We start from the raw sequence: 24253 nt of genomic DNA on the forward strand, positions 1-24253 counted from the left end.
TGGGATCTAAGGTGTCCCCTCCCCATCACCCAGGGTTGTAGCTCTCCATTCACAGCTGTGTAATCAGTATGACCAGTCCCTATCACAGTCATTCACCCCTTTTCCAGTCCTCCTCATGTCTTACCCACAACACAACTCTAGATCACTCAGCAGTTTCTTCCGTACGTACCTTGTACTATCGTAGGACATCTTCCACCCCCAATGCATGGGCCATGCAAGGACAGTCTTAAGAGCTATATCACCTTATATGCATAATCATTATTATCAACATCCATAACTGGTTATATCCAGCAAGCATATCTCGGTGGCAAAAGACAGGTTATAGTCTCCCACTGCTCAACTCTTCTTTGCTACTTGGAAATTTCAGTAGTCCAGTTTCCCAGGGGTAGATGTTGGGGGAGAAAAAGCGAGAAGAGTTAATTATATGGTTTGGGTCTCTTACAGCCTATCTGGTCCTCTTTCCCACCCCAAAACTTACAATTAAATATTCTGTTTAAATGAAAGGTACCCTTATGGAGAATTAGTACATTTAAAGCCCAATTTGCCTGTCTTAAGTGTGCTCCAGTGGGAGCTGAGCCTCAGATGCCCATTTCTCATTATTAGTTTTTCCTTTGAGTCCATTTTATTTTTAACAGCATCTGTTCTTCACCAAGTTGAGAAATTTCCCCCTCTTCCTAGTCATCATTAATTTTATCAAATTTTTTTTCTGCATCAATGGATGCTGATGCAGCAGTGAATTTTCTTCTTTATAGCTTGTTACTATAGTGGATTATATTGATTGACTTTCAAATAGTGAGCCAGTCCTGCATCTCTAGAATAAACTCCATTTGGCCATAATTTGAGTAATTCTTTTTATATATTATCAAATTGTATTTGCCAAATTGTGTTATATCTTACACCTTCTTAATACTTTTTCTTCTTCAGGGATCGCTTCCATATGGGTCTATCCACAATCCTGGAAGCAACCACACTAGTTACAGAAATGCAAGAAGAGCTCTTGATTCTTGGCCCTCAAGTAGAACAAAAAACAAAGGTATGTTTGCTTTGAAATCTCTTTTAAAGATTTTATAGTCTAATATAGAACAGTGTTTGAAAGCAAAGGCTCCGATACCTGACAAAGATAGGCTAGAACTCCAGCTTTGTTACCCTATAGTTGTAGACATATGAAAGAAATAACTTGTTTTTTTGTCTCAGTTTATCTGTAAAATGAGAACAAAAAAGCAATAACAGCAAAATAGTAACATTATTACATTTTGATAATTAAGGGTAATAGGTATATAGCTAACTGTAGAAGCTTATGTAGAAAGATTCCCTAGTCAGTTAGTTAAATCCATCTGAAATATGCTGTGATAACTTGCAGTCTATCAACTATTCTAAAAACCATCATTCATCATCACTCTTTGTGTGTAATGCATGAAATATTTACTGTAGTCATCCTAGGCAATATCCCAATGGCAGACCAATGGAAGAGAGCACCAATGGCAGAGAGCTACCATCAAGCATGGTGGATGACAGAGCTTCTAAGAGGGGGCGCAGCTGAGAGCTGGCCAAATGGTGAGAGCTCTTGCTCTCTCCATTTTATTTGTCTCTTGCTCTCTCTCTCATTTTATGCATCTATTAAATATATTTCAGGCTGATTTTAATAAACTTAACCATAGTGAAATGAGATATTTGAATTACTCTTTTAGAAAAGAGATCACGTCTCTTAAAATTCATTCTAAGAACAATTATGTGCTTCATTAGGAAACAGAAACTCTAATGGAAAAACTACGGAAAGATTCACAAGTAGTTGAGAAAGTTCAGATGCTTGTTAAACAGGATGAAGAAATTGTGGCAGAAGAAGTAAGAATTGTGGAAGATTATGCTCAGGTAAAATTAAAATATAGTCAATACAAATAATTTGGAGATTTGAAAAAGTATTCCCTAACCTTCAAGTTTAAAAGTCAGACTGACTGGTCTTAAATATATAGTGCCTCAACTGTGGTTACTTTTCACTGTAATTCCAACAACTATTTACTGAGTCCCTACTACACACAGGATAACATTAAATGAAAATATGAAGTCCAAACATGCGTGTTCCCTGTCCTTGAGGAACCCACAATCTCAGGACGCTTTTCTGATTACAATGAACAGAAACTCATGCAGGCCATACCAAAAGTACATTTGGCCTTCAAGTGTAACATCTGCAAGAAATAAGGCAGCTCAAGAGACTGGGTATTTGGTGTGTGTCACTTCTGTTGCTGACTGAATAATTCTCTCTTTTTAAATTGATCATTCTCCTCCATACACTCCAGTCGGGATCTCAGCAGGAGCCAGTGTGGTTTAGCAAATCACTGAATGCTCAACTCTGGTCTGATCAGTAGCTGTTCCTGCTCAGAGCAAGTCGAGAGTAGAGCTTGTCTTCCGTGTACAAAGGTTTTTAATCAAGCAATTCCATCAATTAAAATACATATGTGAGCCTATACTCTAGTATGTGTGTGAATTATTTATAGATAAATTATATCCATGGGCTACCACCATTAGCTAATAGCCCAAAGCTCAACAAATATCTAGGGCAAGGTTTATTATGAATAACAGTGAATATACATACAGATTGCAAATAGTCCTTTCGGTCATTTCAAAATTTTCTTGTCGGTCTCTTGTCATACCTGATTAGCTCATCATTGCTTTTTACCTTGTAACGTGGTTGAAGAAAAATTTATATCAAGAATAAAAGAAGTGTCAGCCTGCCTTTTGCTTGTTGTTCACTTGTGCTTCCACTGTTAGCATTGCCTTCAATCCAGTGTTTCTTTCAGACATCTTTTTAAGCTACCTGCCCATGTTTTAGGAGCTAGGTTACAGAATAGGCAAACTAGATTACAGAATAGACAAATCCCTCACTTGGACACAAGTAAGCTGCAAGGCTTCCTAACATCCTGAGTATTAAGCAAATAGGGGAGGCCCCACTCCTGAGCCTTCTCAGATGGGGAGCTTCCCCTCTTCCATTAAGATGCCACCTGTCTCACTGAGTGATCCAGAACTTCTGTGATGCCAACCACCTGAAGGTGCCACTGTTGATCAATATATTAAATATGAGTACGGGGCCAAGCGGGGTGGCTCATGCCTGTAATCTCAGCACTTTGGGAGGCCGAGGCAGGCAGATCACGAGGTCAGGAGATCAAGACCATCCTGGCCAACATGGTGAAACCCTGTCTCTACTAAAAATACAAAAATTAGCTGAGTGTGGTGGTGCACGCCTGTAATCCCAGCTACTCGGAAGGCTGAGGCAGGAGAATCGCTTGAACCTAGGAAGCAGAGATTGCAGTAAGCCAAGATCACACCACTGCACTCCAGCCTGGTGAGAGCAAGACTCTGTCTAAATAAATAAATAAATAAATAAACAAGAGTATGGCTTAATTTCAGTATTTAATATTTTATGCCAAATAAAAATTAGTATAGAGAAATTCATGGGGTTCGTTGTTGGTTTTTGTTTTGCTTTGTTTTGTTTTGTTTTTTGCCATACCACAAAGGGTAATCTTTTTTTCTCCCTGGCTTCGGCACAAAGCCAGATACATTAGGGCCTGGGGCCATATTTTTAAAAAGAATACAAAATTACTAGTACACAATTAGGTATGAAAGTAAATATGTACTTGAATAAGTAAAGAAATTACAAGAAGATATAAAATTTTTAAAGCTGACAATTATCACAAACATCACAAAATCTAGAAAATTACCTCACACACTCCTATAATACTTTGTTTAAATTTTTTATTATACTTTTAAGTTCTGGGATACATGTGCAGAATGTGCAAGTTTGTTACCTAGGTATATATGTGCCATGGTTTGCTGCACCCATTAACATGTCATCCATATTAGGCATTTCTCCTAATGCTATCCCTCCCCTCGCCCCTCACCCCGCAACAGGCCCCAGTGTGTGATGTCTCCTCCCTGTGCCCATATGTTCTCATTGTTCAGCTCCCACTTATGAGTAAGAACATGTGGTGTTTGGTTTTCTGTTCTTGTGTTAGTTTGCAGAGAGTGATGGTTTCCAGCTTTATCCATGTCCCTGCAAAGGACATGAACTCATCCTTTTTATGGCTGCATGGTATTCCATGGTGTACATGTGCCACATTTTCTTTATCCAGTCTATCACTGATGGGCATTTGGGTTGATTCCAAGTCTTTGCTATTGTGAATACTCCTGCAATAAATATGCGTGTGCATGTGTCTTTATAGTAGAATGATTTATAATCCTTTCCATATATACCCAGTAATGGGATTGCTGAGTCAAATGGTATTTCTGTTTCTAGATCTTTGAGAAATCGCCACACTGTCTTCCACAGTGGTTGAACTAATTTACATTCCCACCAACAGTGTAAAAGTGTTCCTATTTCTCCACATCCTCTCCAGCATCTATTATTTCCTGACTTATTAATGATCACCATTCTAACTGGTGTGAGATGGTATCTCATTGTGGTTTTGATTTGCATTTCTCTAATGACCAGTGATGATGAGCTTTTTTTTCATATGTTTGTTGACCACATAAATGTCTTCTTTTGAAAAGTGTCTGTTCATATCCTTTGCCCACTTTTTGATGAGGTCGTTTGTTTTTTTCTTGTACATTTCTTTAAGTTCCTTCCAGATTCTGGATATTAGCTCTTTGTCAAATGGATAGACTGCAAAAATTTTCCCCATTCTGTAGGTTGCCTGTTCACTCTGATGATTGTTTCTTTTGCTGTGCAGAAGCTCTTTAATTAGATCCCATTTGTCAATTTTGGCTTTTGTTACAATCGCTTTTGGTGTTTTAGTCATGAAGTCTTTGCCCATACCTATGTCCTGAATGGTATTGCCTAGGTTTTCTTCTAGGGTTTTTATGGTTTTGGGTCTTATATTTAAATCTTTAATCCATCTTGAGTTAATTTTTGTATAAAGTGTAAGGAAGGGATCCAGTTTCAGTTTTCTGCATATAGCTAGCCAATTTTCCCAACATTATTAAATAGGGAAACCTTTCCCCATTGCTGGTTTTGTCCAGTTTGTCAAAGATCAGATAGTTGTAGACGTGTAGGGTTATTTCTGAGACCTCTGTTCTGTTCCATTGGTCTGTATATCTGTTTTTGTACCAGTATCATGCTGTTTTGGTTACTGTAGCCTTGTAGTATACTTTGAAGTCAGGTAGCATGATGCCTCTAGCTTTGTTCTTTTTGCTTAGGATTGTCTTGTATATACAGGCTCTTTTTGGTTCCATATGAAATTTAAAGTAGTTTTTTCTAATTCTGTGAAAAAAAAGTCAATGGTAACTTAATGGGAATAGCATTGAATCTATAAATTACTTTGAGCAGTATGGCCATTTTCATGACAGTGATTCTTCCTATCCATGAGCATGGAATGTTTTTCCATTTGTTTGTGTCCTCTCTTATTTCCTTGAGCTGTGGTTAGTAGTTCTCCTTGAAGAGGTCCTTCACATCCCTTGTAAGTTGTATTCCTAGGTATTTTATTCTCTTTGTAGCAATTGTGAATGGGAATTTGCTCATGATTTGGCTCTCTGTTTGTCTATTATTGGTATACACGAATGCTTGTGATTTTTACACATCAATTTTATATCCTGAGACTTTGCTGAAATTGCTTATCAGCTTAAGGAGTTTTGGGGCTGAGACGATGGGGTATTCTAAATGTCATCTGCAAACAGATACAATTTGACTTCCTCTCTTCCTATTTGAATACTTTTTATTTATTTCTCTCGCCTGATTACGCTGGGCAGAACTTCCAATATTATATCGAATAGGAGTGGTGAGCGAGGGCATCCTTGTCTTGTGCTGGTTTTCAAAGGGAATGCTTCCAGCTTTTGCCCATTCAGTATGATATTGGCTGTAGATTTGTCATAAATATCTCTTATTATTTTGAGGTATGTTCCATCAATACCCAGTTTATTCAGTGTTTTTAACATGAATGGGTGTTGAATTTTATCAAAGGCCTTTTCTGCGTATAATGAGATAATCATACGGTTTTTGTTATTGGTTCTGTTAATGTGATGGATTACGTTTATTGATTTGCATGTGTTCAACCAACCTTGCATCCAGGGATGAAGCCGACTTCATCATGGTGGATAAGCTTTTTAATGTGCTGCTGTATTTGGTTTGCCAGTATTTTTTTGAGGATTTTCACATCAATGTTCATCAGGGATATTGGCCTGAGATTTTCTTTTTTTGTGGTGTCTTTGCCAGGTTTTGGTATCAGGATGATGCTGGCCTCATAAAATGAGTTAGGGAGGAATCCCTCTTTTTCTATTGTTTGAAGTAGTTTCAGAAGGAATGGTACCAGCTCCTCTTTGTACCTCTGTGAATTCGGCTGTTAATCTGTCTGGTCCTGGGCTATTTTTTTTTGGTTGGTAAGCTATTAATTACTCCCTCAATTTCAGAACTTGCTATTGGTCTATTCAGGGATTCAACTTCTTCCTGGTTTAGTCTTGGGAAGATGTACGTGTCCAGGAATTTATCCATTTCTTCTAGATTTTCTAGTTTATTTGCATAGAGGTGTTTATAGTATTCTCTGATGGTAGTTTGTATTTCTGTGGGATGAATGGTGGTCTCCCCTTTATCATTTTTTATTGTGTCTCTTTGATTCTTCTGTCTTTTCTTCTTTATTAGTCTGGCTAGTGGTCTATTTTGTTAATCTTTTCAATAACCCAGCTCATGGATTCATAGATGTTTTGAAGGGTTTTTCCTGTCTCTGTATCCTTCAGTTCTGCTCTGATCCTTGTTATTTCTTGCCTTCTGCTAGCTTTTGAATGTGTTTGCTCTTGCTTCTCTAGTTCTTTTAATTGTGATGTCAAGGTGTCAATTTTAGATCTTTCTTGCTTTCTCCTGTGGGCATTCAGTGCCATAAATTTCCCTCTAAACACTGCTATAGCTGTGTCCCAGAGATTCTGGTACGTTGTGTCTTTGTTCTCATTGGTTTCAAATACCTTATTTATTTCTGCCTTAATTTCATTATTTACCCAGTAGTCATTCAGGAGCAGGTTGTTCAGTTTCCATGTAGTTGTATGGTTTTGAGTGAGTTTCTTAATCTTGAGTTCTAATTTGATGGCACTGTGGTCTGAGAGACTGTTTGTTATGATTTCCATTCTTTTGCATTTGGTGACAAGTGTTTTACTTCCAATTATGTGATCAATTTTAGAATAAGTGCTATGTGTTGCTGAGAAGAATGTATTTTCTGTTGATTTGAGGTGGAGAGTTCTGTAGATGTCTATTAGGTCTGCTTGGTCCTGAGCTGAGTTCAGGTCCTGAGCTGAGGTCATGTCCTGAATATTCTTGTTAATTTTCTGTCCCATTGATCTGTCTAATATTGACAGTGGGATGTTAAAATCTTCCACTATTATTGTGTGGGAGTCTAAGTCTCTTTGTAGATCTCTAAGAACTTGCTTTATGAATCTGGGTGCTCCTGTATTGGGTGCATATGTATTTAGGATAGTTAACTCTTCTTGTTGCATTGATTCCTTTGCCATTATGTAATGCCCTTCTTTATCTTTTTTGATCTTTGTTGGTTTAACGTCTGTTTTATCAGAGACTAGGATTGCAATGCTTGCTTTTTTGCTTTCCATTTGCTTGGTAAATCTTCCTCCAGCCCTTTATCTTGACCCTGTGTGTGTCTTTGCACATGAGATGGGTCTCTTGAATACAGCACACTGATGGATCTTGACTCTTTATCCAATTTGCCAGTCTGTGTCTTTTAATTGGGGCATTTAGCCCATTTACATTTAAGGTTAATATAGTTATGTGTGAATTTGATCCTGTCATTACAATGCTAGCTGGTTATTTTGCCCATTAGTTGATGCAGTTTTTTCATAGTGTTGATGATCTTTACATTTTGGTATGTTTTTGCAGTGGCTGGTACCAGTTTTTCCTTTCCATATTTAGTGCTTCCTTCAGGAGCTCTTATAAGGTAGGCCTGATGGTGACAGAATCCTTCAGCATTTGCTTGTCTGTAAAGGATTTTATTTCTCTTTAAGTTATGAAGATTAGTTAGGCTGGATATGAAATTCTTGGTTGAAAATTCTTTTCTTTAAGAAGGTTGAATATTGGCCCTTACTCTCTTCTAGTTTGTAGGGTTTCTGCAGAGAGATCCACTGTTAGTCTGATGGGCTTCCCTTTGTGGGTAACCCGACCTTTCTCTCTGGCTGCCTTTAACATTTTTTCCTTCATTTCAACCTTGGTGAATCTGAGGATTATGTGTCTTGGGGTTGCTCTTCTTGAGGAGTATCTTTATGGTTTGCTCTGTATTTCCTGAATTTGAATGTTGGCCTGTCTTGCTAGGTTGGGTGAGTTCTCCTGGATGATATCCTGAAGTGCGTTTTCCAGCTGGTTCCATTCTCTCCATCATTTTCAACTACGCCAATCAAATGTTGGTTTAGTCTTTTCACATAGTGCCATATTTCTTGGAGGCTTTGTTCATTCTTTTTCATTCTTTTTTCTCTTAAATTGCCTTCATGCTTTATTTCATTGAGCTGATTTTCAATATCTAATAGCCTTTCTTCCACTTGATTGATGCAGCTATTGATACTTGGGTATGCTTCACGAAGTTCTCATGCTGTGTTTTTCAGCTCCATCAGGTCATTTATGTTCTTCTCTAAACTAGTTATTTTAGTTAGCAATTACTCTAATCTTTTATCAAGGTTCTTAGCTTCCTTGCATTGGGTTAGAACGTGCTCCTTTAGCTCAGAGGAGATTGTTATTGCCCACCTTCAGAACCTATTTTTGTCAATTTGTCAAACTCATTCTCCATCCAGTTTTGTTCCCTTGCTGGCAAGGAGTTGTGATCCTTCAGAGGGGAAGAGGCATTCTGGGTTTTGGAATTTTCAGCATTTTTGTGCTGGTTTTTCCTCATCTTTTTTTTTTTTTTTTTTTTTATACTTTAAGTTCTAGGGTACATGTGCATAACGTGCAGGTTTGTTACATATGTATACTTGTGCAATGTTGGTGTGCTGCACCCATCAACTCGTCATTTACATCAGGTATAACTCCCAATGCAATCCCTCCCCCTTCCCCCCTCCCCATGATAGGCCCTGGTGTGTGATGTTCCCCTTCCCGAGTCCAAGTGATCTCATTGTTCAGTTCCCACCTATGAGTGAGAACATGTGGTGTTTGGTTTTCTGTTCTTGTGATAGTTTGCTGAGAATGATGGTTTCCAGCTGCATCCATGTCCCTACAAAGGACACAAACTCATCCTTTTTTATGGCTGCATAGTATTCCATGGTGTATATGTGCCACATTTTCTTAATCCAGTCTGTCACTGATGGACATTTGGGTTGATTCCAAGTCTTTGCTATTGTGAATAGTGCTGCAAAAAACATACCTGTGCATGTGTCTTTATAGCAGCATGATTTATAATCCTTTGGGTATATACCCAGTAATGGGATGGCTGGGTCATATGGTACATCTAGTTCTAGATCCTTGAGGAATCGCCATACTGTTTGCCATAATGGTTGAACTAGTTTACAATCCCACCAACAGTGTAAAAGTGTTCCTATTTCTCCACATCCTCTCCAGCACCTGTTGTTTCCTGACTTTTTAATCATCTCCATTCTAATTGGTGTGAGATGGTATCTCATTGTGGTTTTGATTTGCATTTCTCTGATGGCCAGTGATGATGAGCATTTTTCATGTGTCTGTTGGCTGTGTGAATGTCTTCTTTTGAGAAATGTCTGTTCATATCCTTTGCCCACTTTTTGATGGGGTTGTTTGTTTTTTTCTTGTAAATTTGTTTGAGTTCTTTGTAGGTTCTGGATATTAGCCCTTTGTCAGATGAGTAGATTGCAAAAATTTTCTCCCATTCTGTAGGTTGCCTGTTCACTCTGATGGTAGTTTCTTTTGCTGTGCAGAAGCTCTTTAGTTTAGTGAGATCCCATTTGTCAATTTTGGCTTTTGCTGCCGTTGCTTTTGGTGTTTTAGACATGAAGTCTTTGCCCATGCCTATGTCCTGAATGGTACTACCTAGGTTTTCCTCTCGGGTTTTTATGGTATTAGGTCTAACATTTAAGTCTCTAATCCACCTTGAATTAATTTTCATATAAGGAGTAAGGAAAGGATCCAGTTTCAGCTTTCTACTTATGGCTAGCCAATTTTCCCAGCACCATTTATTAAATAGGGAATCCTTTCCCCATTTCTTGTTTCTCTCAGGTTTGTCAAAGATCAGATGGCTGTAGATGTGTGGTATTATTTCTGAGGACTCTGTTCTGTTCCATTGGTCTGTATCTCTGTTTTGGTACCAGTACCATGCTGTTTTGGTTACTGTAGCCTGGTAGTATAGTTTGAAGTCAGGTAGCGTGATGCCTCCAGCTTTGTTCTTTTGACTTAGGATTGTCTTGGAGATGCGGGCTCTTTTTTGGTTCCATATGAACTTTAAAGCAGTTTTTTCCAATTCTGTGAAGAAACTCATTGGTAGCTTGATGGGGATGGCATTGAATCTATAAATTACCTTGGGCAGTATGGTCATTTTCACGATATTGATTCTTCCTATCCATGAGCATGGTATGTTCTTCCATTTGTTTGTGTACTCTTTTATTTCACTGAGCAGTGGTTTGTAGTTCTCCTTGAAGAGGTCCTTTACATCCCTTGTAAGTTGGATTCCTAGGTATTTTATTCTCTTTGAAGCAATTATGAATGGAAGTTCATTCATGATTTGGCTCTATGTTTGTCTGTTACTGGTGTATAAGAATGCTTGTGATTTTTGCACATTAATTTTGTATCCTGAAACTTGCTGAAGTTGCTTATCAGCTTAAGGAGATTTTGGACTGAGACAATGGGGTTTTCTAAATATACAATCATGTCATCTGCAAAGAGGGACAATTTGACTTCTTCTTTTCCTAATTGAATACCCTTGATTTCTTTCTCTTGCCTGATTGCCCTAGCCAGAACTTCCAACACTATGTTGAATAGGAGTGGTGAGAGAGGGCATCCCTGTCTTGTGCCAGGTTTCAAAGGGAATTTTTCCAGTTCTTGCTCATTCAGTATGATATTGGCTGTGGGTTTGTCAAAATAGCTCTTATTATTTTGAGGTACATTCCATCAATACCGAATTTATTGAGCATTTTTAGCATGAAGGGCTGTTGAATTTTGTCAAAAGCCTTTTCTGCATCTGTTGAGATAATCATGTGGTTCTTGTCTTTCGTTCTGTTTATATGCTGGATTATGTTTATTGATTTGCGAATGTTGAACCAGCCTTGCATTCCAGGGATGAAGCCCACTTGATCATGGTGGATAAGCTTTTGGATGTGCTGCTGAATCCGGTTTGCCAGTATTTTGTTGAGGATTTTTGCGTCGATGTTCATCAGGGATATTGGTCTAAAATTCTCTTTTTTTGTTGTGTCTCTGCCAGGCTTTGGTATCAGGATGATGTTGGCCTCATAAAATGAGTTAGGGAGGATTCCCTCTTTTTCTATTGATCGGAATAGTTTCAGAAGGAATGGTATCAGCTCCTCCATGTACCTCTGGTAGAATCCAGCTGTGAATCCATCTGGTCCTGGACTTTTTTTGGTTGGTAGGCTATTAATTATTGCCTCAATTTCAGAGCCTGCTATTGGTCTATTCAGGGATTCAACTTCTTCCTGGTTTAGTCTTGGAAGAGTGTAAGTGTCCAGGAAATTATCCATTTCTTCTAGATTTTCTAGTTTATTTGCTGAGACGTGTTTATAGTATTCTCGGATAGTAGTTTGTATTTCTGTGGGGTCAATGGTGATATCCCCTGTATCATTTTTATTGCTTCTATTTGATTCTTCTCTCTTTTCTTCTTTATTAGTCTTGCTAGCAGTCTGTCAATTTTGTTGATCTTTTCAAAAAACCAACTCCTGGATTCATTGATTTTTTGGAGGATTTTTTTGTGTCTCTATCTCCTTCAGTTCTGCTCTGATCTTAGTTATTTCTTGCCTTCTGCTAGCTTTCGAATGTGTTTGCTCTTGCTTCTCTAGTTCTTTTAATTGTGATGTTAGAGTGTCAATTTTAGATCTTTCCTGCTTTCTCTTGTGGGCATTTAGTGCTATAAATTTCCCTCTACACACTGCTTTAAATGTGTCCCAGAGATTCTGGTATGTTGTATCTTTGTTCTCATTGGTTTCAAAGAACATCTTTATTTCTGCCTTCATTTCGTTATGTACCCAGTAGTCATTCAGGAGCAGGTTGTTCAGTTTCCATGTAGTTGAGCAGTTTTGATTGAGTTTCTTAGTCCTGAGTTCTAGTTTGATTGCACTGTGGTCTGAGAGACAGTTTGTTATAATTTCTGTTCTTGTCCATTTGCTGAGGAGTGCTTTACTTCCAAGTATGTGGTCAATTTTGGAATAAGTGCGATGTGGTGCTGAGAAGAATGTATATTCTGTTGATTTGGGGTGGAGAGTTCTATAGATGTCTATTAGGTCTGCTTGCTGCAGAGATGAGTTCAATTCCTGGTTATCCTTGTTAACTTTCTGTCTCGTTGATCTGTCTAATGTTGACAGTGGAGTGTTGAAGTCTCCCATTATTATTGTATGGGAGTCTAAGTCTCTTTGTAAGTCTCTAAGGACTTGCTTTATGAACCTGGGTGCTCCTGCATTGGGTGCATATATATTTAGGATAGTTAGCTCTTCCTGTTGAATTGATCCCTTTACCATTATGTAATGGCCTTCTTTGTCTCTTTTGATCTTTGATGGTTTAAAGTCTGTTTTATCAGAGACTAGTATTGCAACCCCTGCTTTTTTTTGTTCTCCATTTGCTTGGTAAATCTTCCTCCATCCCTTTATTTTGAGCCTATGTGTGTCTCTGCATGTGAGATGGGTCTCCTGAATACAGCAGACTGATGGGTCTTGACTTGTTATCCATTTTGCCAGTCTGTGTCTTTTACTTGGAGGATTTAGTCCATTTACATTTAAGGTTAAGATTGTTATGTGTGAACTTGATCCTGCCATTATGATATTAACTGGTTATTTTGTTCGTTAGTTGATGCAGTTTCTTCCTACCCTAAATGGTCTTTACATTTTGGCATGTTTTTGCAATGGCTGGTACCGGTTGTTCCTTTCCATGTTGAGTGCTTCCTTCAGGGTCTCTTGTAAGGCAGGCCTAGTGGTGACAAAATCCCTAAGCATTTCCTTATCTGTAAAGGATTTTATTTCTCCTTCACTGATCAAACTTAGTTTGGCTGGATATGAAATTCTGGGTTGAAAATTCTTTTCTTAAAGAATGTTGAATATTGGCCCCCACTCTCTTCTGGCTTGTAGAGTTTCTGCCGAGAGATCTGCTGTTAGTCTGATGGGCTTCCCTTTGTGGGTAACTCGACCTTTCTCTCTGCCTGCCCTTAAGATTTTTTCCTTCATTTCAACTTTGGTGAATCTGGCAATTATGTGTCTTGGAGTTGCTCTTCTCGAGGAGTATCTTTGTGGCGTTCTCTGTATTTCCTGGATTTGAATGTTGGCCTGCCCTACTAGGTTGGGGAAGTTCTCCTGGATGATATCCTGAAGAGTGTTTTCCAACTTGGTTCCATTTTCCCCCTCACTTTCAGGCACCCCAATCAGACGTAGATTTGGTCTTTTTACATAATCCCATACTTCTTGCAGGCTTTGTTCATTTCTCTTTCTTCTTTTTTCTTTTGGTTTCTCTTCTCGCTTCATTTCATTCATTTGATCCTCAATCGCTGATACTCTTTCTTCCAGTTGATCGAGTCGGTTACTGAAGCTTGTGCATTTGTCATGTATTTCTCGTGTCATGGTTTTCATCTCTGTCAGTTCGTTTATGACCTTCTCTGCATTAATTACTCTAGCCATCAATTCTTCCACTTTTTTTTCAAGATTTTTAGTTTCTTTGCACTGGGTACGTAATTCCTCCTTTAGCTCTGAGAAGTTTGATGGACTGAAGCCTTCTTCTCTCATCTCGTCAAACTCATTCTCCATCCAGCTTTGATCTGTTGCTGGCGATGAGCTGCGCTCCTTTGCCAGGGGAGATGAGCTCTTATTTTTTGAATTTCCAGCTTTTCTGCCCTGATTTTTCCCCATCTTTGTGATTTTATCTGCCTCTGGTCTTTGATGATGGTGATGTACTGATGGGGTTTTGGTGTAGGTGTCCTTCCTGTTTGGTAGTTTTCCTTCTAACAGTCAGGACCCTCAGCTGTAGGTCTGCTGGAGATTGCTTGAGGTCCACTCCAGACCCTGTTTGCCTGGGTATCAGCAGCAGAGGCTGCAGAAGATAGAATATTGCTGAGCAGCGAGTGTACCTGTCTGATTCTTGCTTTGGAAGCTTCCTCTCAGGGGTGTACTCCACCATGTGAGGTGTGGGGTGTCGGTCTGCCCCTAGTGGGGGATGTCTCCCAGTTAGGCTACTCAGGGGTCAGGGACCCACTTGAGCAGGCAGTCTGTCCCTTCTCAGATCTCAACCTCTGTGTTCGGAGATCCACTGCTCTCTTCAAAGCTGTCAGATGGAGTCGTTTGCATCTGCAGAGGTTTCTACTGCTTTTGTTGTTGTTTAGGTGTGCCCTGTCCCCAGAGGTGGAGTCTACAGAGATAGGCAGGTTTCCTTGAGCTGCTGTGAGCTCCACCCAGTTCGAGCTTCCCAGTGGCTTTGTTTACCTACTTAAGCCTCAGCAATGGCGGGCGCCCCTCCCCCAGCCTCGCTGCTGCCTGCGGTTAGATCACAGACTGCTGTGCTAGCAATGAGGGAGGCTCCGTGGGCATGGGACCCTCCCGGCCAGGTGTGGGATATGATCTCCTGGTGTGCCTGTTTGCTTAAAGCGCAGTATTGGGGTGGGAGTTACCTGATTTTCCAGGTGTTGTGTGTCTCAGTTCCCCTGGCTAGGAAAAGGGATTCCCTTCCCCCTTGCGCTTCCCAGGTGAGGTGATGCCTCGCCCTGCTTCAGCTCTTGCTGGTCGGGCTGCAGCAGCTGACCAGCACCGATTGTCCGGCACTCCCTAGTGAGATGAACCCAGTACCTCAGTTGAAAATGCAGAAATCACCAGTCTTCTGTGTCGCTGGCACTGGGAGCTGGAGACTGGAGCTGTTTCTATTTGGCCATCTTGCTCCACCCCCGCATTTTTCCTCATCTTTATGGATTTATCTACCTATGGTCTTTGTTCTTGATGACCTTCAGATGGAGTTTTTGTGTGGTTGTCCTTTTTGTTAATGTTGATGCTATTGCTTTCTGTTTGTTGGTTTTTCTTTTAACAGTCAGGCCCCTCTTCTGCAGGTCTGCTGGAATTTGCTGGGGGTCCACTCCAGACCCTGTTTGCCTGGGTATCACCAATGGAGGCTGCAGAACAGCAAAGATTGCTGCATGCTCCTTCCTCTGGAAGCTTCATCCCAGAGGGGCACCCACCAGATGACAGCTGGAGCTCTCCTGTCTGTCGACCCCTGCTGGGAAGTGTCTCTCCATCAGGAGGCATGCAGCTCAGGGACCCACTTGAGGCAGCCTGTCTCTTAGCAGAGCTCGAATGCTGTGCTGGGAGATCCACTGCTCTCTTCAGAGCTGGTAGGCAGGAACATTCAAGTCTGCTGAAGCTATGGCCACAGCCACCCCTTCCCTCAAGTGCTCTGTCCCAGGGAGATGGCAGTTTTATCTACAAGCCCCTGATGGGGCTGCTGCCTTTCTTTCAGAGACGTCCTGCTCAGACAGGAGGTATCTGGAGAGAGAGTCTGGCCACAGCAGCTTTGCAGCACTGAGGTTGGCTCTGCCCAATCCAAAATTCAGGGCAGCTTTGTTTACACTGTGAGGGGAAAACTGCCTACTCAAGCCTCAGTAATGGTGGATGCCCCTCCCTCCACCAAGCTTGAGTCCCAGGTCATCTTCAGACTGCTGTGCTGGCAGCGAGAATTTCAAGCCAGTGGATCTTAGCTTGCTGGGCTCCATTGGGGTGGGATCCACTGAGCAAGACCACTTGGATTTCTGGCTTCAGTTCCATTTCCAGGGGATTGAATGGTTCTGTCTTGCCTGCATTCCAGGCACCACTGGGGTATGAAAAAAAACTCCTGCAGCTAGCTTGGTGTCTGCCCAAACAGCTGCCCAGTTTTGTGCTTGAAACTGGGGCCCTTGTGGTGTAGGCACCCAAAGGAATCTCCTGGTCTGTGGGTTGTGAAGACTGGGAAAAGTATAGTATCTGGGCCAGAATGCACTGTCCTTCATGGCACAGTCCCTCATGGCTTCCCTTGGCTATGGGAGGGAGTTCCCTGACCCCTTGTGCTTCCCGGGTGAGGTGATGCCCCACCCTGCTTCAGTTCTCCCTCCGTGGGCTGCACCCACTGTCTAACCAGTCCCAGTGAGATGAACTGGGTACCTCAGTTGGAAATGCAGAAATCACCCACCTTCTGCGTTGGTCTCACTGGAGCTACAGACCGGAGCTGTTCCTATTTGGCCATCTTGGCCTAATCATGCCATACTCCTATAGTACTTTTTTGTACATTTTCTCACCACATACTCTGTGATCATTTCTTCATATTATAGTGATTTTGTAATATCATTTCCTAAAAAATCTTTAGCATAATTGATCAAATGTATTTTTCATTTTTGATAGTTTAGAAGTTTCTTCCAACTTTATAAGTTATTATTGACGATGACATGAATATTTATAGGACTGCTATTGCATTTGGTATAAGCAGCAATGGCTTTTCAAGAGTTCTTGTGCAGTGATTAATTTCAAATACTGTTTGAATCAATGACATTCATTAACCAGTTTTCCATCAATGCTCCCATTATAGCAGTGTTTTCTGATATTTATGTCAATAAATATCATTAATGTTAATATTTCTTGAAAACGCAGCAAGAACTTTAAATTCTTCCAATGTGATCATATGATTCATTCTTCTTCATTACTTGGATAATTAGACAAAACAAGAGCCACTTCATTACTTACGTTCTAAATTTATTTTTTCATTTTAATAAATTTTTGCTTTTGGTATGACCTGAAATTTTTCATTATGATTTGCTCCTCAATATCAGAATAACCTCTACTGATTTTACCACTCACCTTTATTTCATATTTCACACGTTTTTATCTTAATTATATACATGTAAATAAAATTTTTTAATTTTAAAATAAGGCACCTCTCACATATCTATATAAGAAATCTGTAATTTCTCACTTACTTCATTGAAACACTCCAAAACATCTTGCCAAATGCAGTATTTCTTCAAAACCCAGGAATTCTGATGAATTTGATATTATACAATTCCCACTAAAAAAGGGAAAAAATAGTACAGCAGATTTAGAATAGTATATACTGCTTATCAAGTACACTCAAAATGAAGCTTCATTTTGCAAAGGTGTCAATGAAAATCTAACCCTCCACTTACAATTTTATACATCTAATAAGTGGAAATATTTCCACAGAGTAGCTTCTAGACCCATACATTGTAAATCTCATCTCTCCTATACTAACCTGTGGGTTACTTCTGGTGCCAGACCCTATAGGACAAGTTTCTATTACAATATGACCTCTGGACTTAATGTCACCCCACTGGGAAAGTTAGACCAGCAGAAAACAGAAGTATTTCTGGAAGTCATTTCTATTTCAGGCGGCTTACATAGCTTTATTATATAGGGAAGTAACTGTGCGCAATATAAATATAATTCCCAACCCAACTTTTTAGCCAGATCCCAAAATGTCCACAGCCACTCCAGCACCTGATGTGACAGGAAACCTAAGAGTGAGACAAAATGCAAAGAGAAATTGTTCCTAATTGATTGCAGTTCAAATGTCTTACCTTTGCAAAATGAAAACATATGACCCTGCAAATATAATAGCAGGGCAGCTTGCACAACCTTGGAAGGAATGTGTGCAAGTGAGAGGCTGAAGTTTAAGCTTCGTAGCTTCACACTAATTCTACTCTTAACCGGACCATTCCTCAAAAGGGCATTGTTAATTCTACACTGAGTCTAAGAGGTAAGGCAGAAATCACTGTATTTTTGCTTCCCATGTATACCTTCTCATCAAGGACTGAATCATATACATTTTAGGACAATGATACACCTTTCCAACAGTACAAGCATGTGTGTGTATATCTAAGTCATACAAGATGCATAACTTATGGGCATTGTAAAAATTTCAAATTATATTTTCCAAGTTCAGCATATAAAAATTTTAAATATGCAACTATATTGATTCATATATATTTGGGGACCTATATTTTTATTGCAGAAAACTGCCAATGAACTAAAAAGTGTGCTGCCAGCCTTAGACAAGGCAATTGTGGCTCTGAATGCCCTGGATAAAGCTGATGTCGCTGAATTAAGGTAACTCTCCTAAGTTTCTTTTGAATTGGAAAAGCTCAGGAAAAAAAACCATAAATTCATGTTTACTAAGCCTACATTCCATTTTTAGCTTCTATGCTAAGCCTATATTCCATTTTTTAACCTTGGTTTAAGATTTTTTACCCATCTTGGTTAAGTGTTCATTCTGTATGGTATATACTGTATCTTGTCAATTTTATGATGCCTTCAATTGTAAGGTTTATCAGTATTTTTTGTATCCTTAAGAAAAAATGCTGCCAGTTAAACTATGACGTGCTGTTTGTTATAAACTGAATCTCAATCTCTTTGATGTAAAAATGTGCATCTTAAAATTGACAAAATACAATATACAGTGAGCAAGAGGGAGTATCAGGAGATGACATCAGAGAAGTAACAGGGGCCAGTTCTTCCCCAGCACAGCCCCTCATGTACCTCATGACTTTGTTCCAGAAAGTTCTATTCTTTTAGCTTTTTTTTCTAGCGGATATTCCATAGAGAGTGATCAGTTCAAATTCCCTTTAGCCTAATTTCTGAGGGCCAGTGTGTCATAGTGGTTAAGCACATGGGCTCTGATACCAAGCTTCCTGGCTTGGAATCCTGGCACTGCCACTTTCTAGCTATATAAGCTCTCTGTGTCTGAGCTTTCCTTTTGTGCAAGAGTGATTGCAGATGTTGAAAGGACTGAATGAGTTAATACAGGTAAAGTACTTGTAACAGAGGCTGGAATAAGACAACTGCTCAATAAAGGTTACTTTCATGATAAGAGGTTTCCTCTGATCAAGTAGGCCCTTTTCCCTGCCCTAGTAGTACTACAAAAGCTAAGAAAACCAGCCTTGTCTTTGAACTCCTTGAGTATGTCTTGTTTGTTTGTTGTTTGTTTTTAAAGATCCTCCTTTGTTATATTGCTAATGTGTATTTTACTTTGCTCACTCCAAAATGCCACACGAATGAGGATGCCTTATAACCTGATCTCCATTGCTATTCTTGGACATGCAGCAGAGGCATCTAGCAGATGCACAGCTTAGTCCATTCTCTTTCCAAGCTGCTATTTCTATCATCAAAATGCCAATGACTGCCCCATGATAGTTTCATCCTTTGCCACTTTGCAACATGAACCACTAGAAGCAGGAAGTAGACAGTAGAAAATGCAGATTGGAGAAAATCAAGAAAGATCCAAGACAGACTACTACTGTGAAGTAATAAAGAATTTCAAAGCAAATTTCCAGTAGACAAGTCTCACTTTGAATCAAATATTTATTCCTGGAAAGTGGCACAAAGATTGAACTACAGTCAATTTAACCCTGTTTCCCCTTTAATTTAAATTAAATTTCCTAGGTAATACATTTTATCCTACTATTATATTCACATCGTATTTGTTTTAAATAGCGTCAAACCTGGGTAAAATTGAGGAAAGGTTCCTTATTGGAGCGCTCACTTCTCCTTTGTGGACCTTTTCTCTTTTCCTAGTTCCTTGGTTATCTTTCTCATTATTTCAAAAAGGCCAAGCTGATAATCTCAGAAAAGCAACCTGAAAAATTATTTCAGAATAAGGTGCTAATGACTGAGTTATTCAATCCATTTGAAAATGATCTTCATTTTAAAATTAGACTGTTAAAGAAACTAAACATTAAATCAAATGAACACAAAGGTTAGAATTTCTAGTTGTACAGACACTGGAACCTACCTAAGGCTGAAGGATGGAAGGAGGGAGACAGTCAGAAAATGTAACTGTTACGTACTGGGCTTAGTACCAGGGTGATGAAATAACCTGTACAACAAACTCCCATGACACAAGTTTACCTGTATAACAAACCTGCACATGTACTCCTGAAACTAAAATAAAAGTTGAAAAAAAATTCTAGTTGTGAAATTCAAGGCAGGGGACCTTCTTGGTAAGCCCTTTGGATAATGTCATGCATGTAAAGTTGGCTTGGTTTCCTTCCTTCTTTGGGAAGTCTGTGTGATTTTCACTTGGGGAGGCTCATTACCCTGTGTGGACCTACCCTGCCTCGTTCCAAGTTCCAAATGCTGGTGCACAGCAACCATCACCCCCTTGTGATTTCTCTTTGAAACTTGCTTCTTATAAATGTTATTCTGACCCTGACTTTCCAAAGCATCAACTTCTTACCTAACAGTCCAGTGGCCTGTCAACTGATTAAGACATAGTGAAGAGGCAGCTTCCAATGTTCCAATAATAAATACATTATTAATGACTTAAAGGACAAATTCGCATCCACCCTTCCTCCCCTGACTGTTTTATCTGTGATTTTTGCGGTGGGAATTTTAGATCAGGAAGAAGAAATGACAGCATGTGTTTAAGGGGAGTTGGCTGTTACATTACTTCTTAAGTCACGAGAATAGGGCTGACTCCGAGCGCATACACGTGTACGGTGTCTCTGTGAAGCAGTCATCAGTAAATCAACCCTGGACTGAAATAAGAGAGGGGTTTCTATTTTTAAATAACTCTGCATTGAAGACTTTTCTTTTTTTTTTTTTTTTTTTTTTTTTTTTTTTTTTTTTTTTTTTTTTTTTGAGACAGTGTGTCTAGCTTTGTCACCCAGGCTGGAGAACAGTGGCGTGATCTTGGCTCACTCCAGCCTCCGCTTCCTGGGTTCCAGCGATTCTCCTGCTTCAGTCACCAAGTAGCTGGGACTATAGGCACCCGCCACCATACCCAGCTAATTTTTTTATTTTTGTAGAGACAGGGTTTCGCAAAGTTGGCCAGGCTGGTCTCAAACTCCTGACCTCAAGTGATCTGCCCACCTCAGCCTCCCAAAGTGCAGGGATTACAGGCATGAGCCACCATGCCCAGCCCAAGACTTTTTATAATAAAATTAGCCTCTAACTCAGATGTAGTACTTATTTAAGTTTTATGCATTTCCTCTTCCTAAAACTATGATATCCTTATATTTAAGACACCCAATCTTTAAAAAATACCTAAATAATTAAATAGCTATATGTTGACAAATAGTTTTCCTTGTCCAAATGTGTGTTAAAAAATCTGTGTATATTGTCTTCTGAGATATTTACAGGGTGCATTTCATTTTTAATTGTGAAGTTGATGAGATTTTCATCATCTATTACAGAGTATACACACGGCCTCCCTTCCTCGTACTGACTGTCATGAATGCAGTGTGTATACTTCTGCAAAAGAAACCTAACTGGGCAACGGCAAAGTTACTTCTTTCAGAAACAGGTTTCCTGAAAAAATTGATTAACCTTGACAAGGACAGCATACCTGATAAGGTAAAAAGTTGATCTGTAATTGATGCATCTCATATTTACACTCTGTAGGATCAAACAGACCACCTGCCATCTAAATTGTTCTATTCTTAGATGGAGAAACTATTCTCTAGGAAAATAGCTCTATTCTTCCAGGCAAGAGAGGAGATGCCTAGTTGGATAGGGAAAAGAAATCCCAGTCTGAGAAAAATTTCATTCTGATTATGGCTCCCAAAAGTAGATAAGAAACACAGTATATCTAACTCCAAACTGTGTGTGATACCATTTAGAAATAGAGGTGGACCTGTGGGTATGTGACACAGCTAAGGTAGAGAACATCCTCAGAGAGCCCCAGTGTGCCCCAGGTCACATCACCATTACTGACCAGACAGACCTTTGAATAGGGACTGTGCCTTGCCAATATGCCGCCTAGGGGACAGAAGGAAGAGGATGGTATTCCTAGTCACCTCACACCTGAAGTGCACAAGGAGACTTCAGAATTTTCAGACATCAAATTTCTAAAGCTGGAGAAAGTTAATCTGTATTGTTTTTGTTTTAAAAGTTTCTTTTTAAAAAGTATAGCAAAGCTACTGCAACAACAGTAGCAATAGCAGGATGTTTATAACAAAGACTTTTTCTCTCCTGGTACTAGGTTTTGCTGTTGTCATTTTGTTTTGTTTTTTGTTTGTTTTTTGTTTTGAGACGGAGTCTCGCTATGTTGCCCAGGCTGGAGATCTCAGCTCACTGCAACCTCCACCCGCCGGGGTTCAAGCGATTCTCCTGCCTTAGCCTCCTGAGTAGCTGAGACTACAGGTGCCCGCCACTATGCCCAGCTAATTTTGTATTTTTGGTGGAGACAGGGTTTCACCACGTTGGGCAGGCTGGTCTTGAACTCCTGAGCTTGTGATCTGCTCCCCTTGGCCTCCCAAAGTGCTGGGATTACAGGCGGGAACCACCTTGCCCAACCACTAGGGTCATTTTTGTAGCCAGGCATGTGTCTTTGATTCTACTATTAAAGATAAGTTATTTATTTTTTTTTTTTTTTAGACAGAGTCTCACTCTATGCACTTGCTGGAGTACAGTGGTGTGATCTCGGCTCACTGCAACCTCTGCCTCCCGGGTTCAAGTGATTCTCGTGCCTCAGGTTCCCCAGTAGCTAGGATTACAGGCGTGTGCCATCATGCCCAGCTAATTTTTGTATTTTTAGTAGAGACAGGATTTCACCATGTTGGCCAGACTGGTCTCAAACTCCTGACCTCTGGTGACCCACCCACCTTGGCCTCCCAAAGGGCTCGGTTTACAGGCATGAGCCACCATGCCCCACCTGAATATTTTAATATGAAATAAAATTTCAATCTAGTGTAGACTGGGGAAAACTTCAGGTGAATAATATTTCTTTCTAATGTAATACATTAACTGTGTACTCTCTAGGTTTTCATGAAGCTAAAAAAAATTTTAACCTTACCTGATTTCAACCCAAACAAGATTGCACTGGTTTCTGTTGCTTGTTGCTCCCTGTGCCAGTGGGTTATAGCTTTGAATAACTACCATGAAGTACAGAAGGTATGCTTTTCCTCCTAAACATCTGTCATGATTTGAAAGTGGCATGTCAATGTCCCAGAAATAATTTTTATTTAACAATACTCAAGTGAACTTGAGTGGAAAGGATACCTAAGGAGAAACACTTTAATCAAATATATTATTCTAACTCACACAGATGTCAAGTGCTCCCATTAAATTTGTTATTTATTGACAACTATGCTAGTATTTGTTTATTTCATTTTATTGTTTCACCATAATAGGCTACTTTGTACATAGTTCTAGGAAAGTTTAATTGTAACAATGGACATCTGTAAATGTCTTTCAAATATAAATGACATTTTTAACAGTACACCTGACTTTTTTTTGACACTTAAATGTTCTGACATTCTCTTTAAGGTTGTGGGCCCTAAACAAATCCAAGTAGCTGAAGCTCAAAACGTCCTTAAAATTGCGCGACAAAGACTGGCTGAGAAACAAAGAGGTTTACAGCTGGTAAGAAATACTTTTCCTTGTTCAGTTCTCACAATAAGACAAAACACCAGGACAACGTAATTATCTCAGGAGAGCTTATCAGTTTCAGATAAAATGGAAATAATAATATAGGTAGTGAAAAGATTAATTGTGAGGATTAAGTAAATAATATTATTGGTAATAATATTAATAATATATATAAAACTTTTAGTGCCTACCACATAATGAAACACTCTATAGAGTTCATTATTATTGTCTTTATAATATTTTAATTTACTATTTCACCAAATTTCTCTCAGGAGATCTCTACAACTTCAGTTTACCAAAGCCTTAAAGAGTATCAATCTGTGTGGTTTTTTTCTTTTCAATCTGTGTTCTTTTTTTTTTTTTTTTAATGTTTTATTTATTTATTTATTTTTTTATTATTATACTTTGAGTTCTAGGGTACATGTGCATAACGTGCAGGTTTGTTACATATGTATACTTGTGCCATGTTGGTGTGCTGCAACCCTCAACTCGTCAGCACCCATCAACTCGTCATTTACATCAGGTATAACTCCCAATGCAATCCCTCCCCCCTCCCCCCTCCCCATGATAGGCCCCGGTGTGTGATGTTCCCCTTCCCGAGTCCAAGTGATCTCATTGTTCAGTTCCCACCTATGAGTGAGAACATGCGGTGTTTGGTTTTCTGTTCTTGTGATAGTTTGCTAACAATGATGGTTTCCAGCTGCATCCATGTCCCTACAAAGGACACAAACTCATCCTTTTTTATGGCTGCATAGTATTCCATGGTGTATATGTGCCACATTTT

General features: G+C 39.5%; 1 protein-coding gene across 2 annotated transcripts in view; it reads left to right on the plus strand.

Moving 5' to 3' along the window:
- The window catches only part of DNAH14 (dynein axonemal heavy chain 14), a 497862-nt gene that overhangs the window by 390509 nt on the left and 83100 nt on the right, over window positions 1–24253 (plus strand). For both annotated transcript variants that reach the window (XM_077938651.1, XM_077938650.1), the window contains 6 exons: window positions 925–1033; window positions 1744–1869; window positions 18116–18210; window positions 21294–21453; window positions 22861–22992; window positions 23368–23463. In XM_077938651.1, the coding sequence (XP_077794777.1) occupies window positions 925–1033; window positions 1744–1869; window positions 18116–18210; window positions 21294–21453; window positions 22861–22992; window positions 23368–23463 (718 nt within the window). The remainder of the gene's footprint in view (window positions 1–924; window positions 1034–1743; window positions 1870–18115; window positions 18211–21293; window positions 21454–22860; window positions 22993–23367; window positions 23464–24253) is intronic.

This window comes from Macaca mulatta, chromosome 1 (genome assembly GCF_049350105.2).
Source record: "Macaca mulatta isolate MMU2019108-1 chromosome 1, T2T-MMU8v2.0, whole genome shotgun sequence".
NCBI lineage: Eukaryota > Metazoa > Chordata > Mammalia > Primates > Cercopithecidae > Macaca > Macaca mulatta.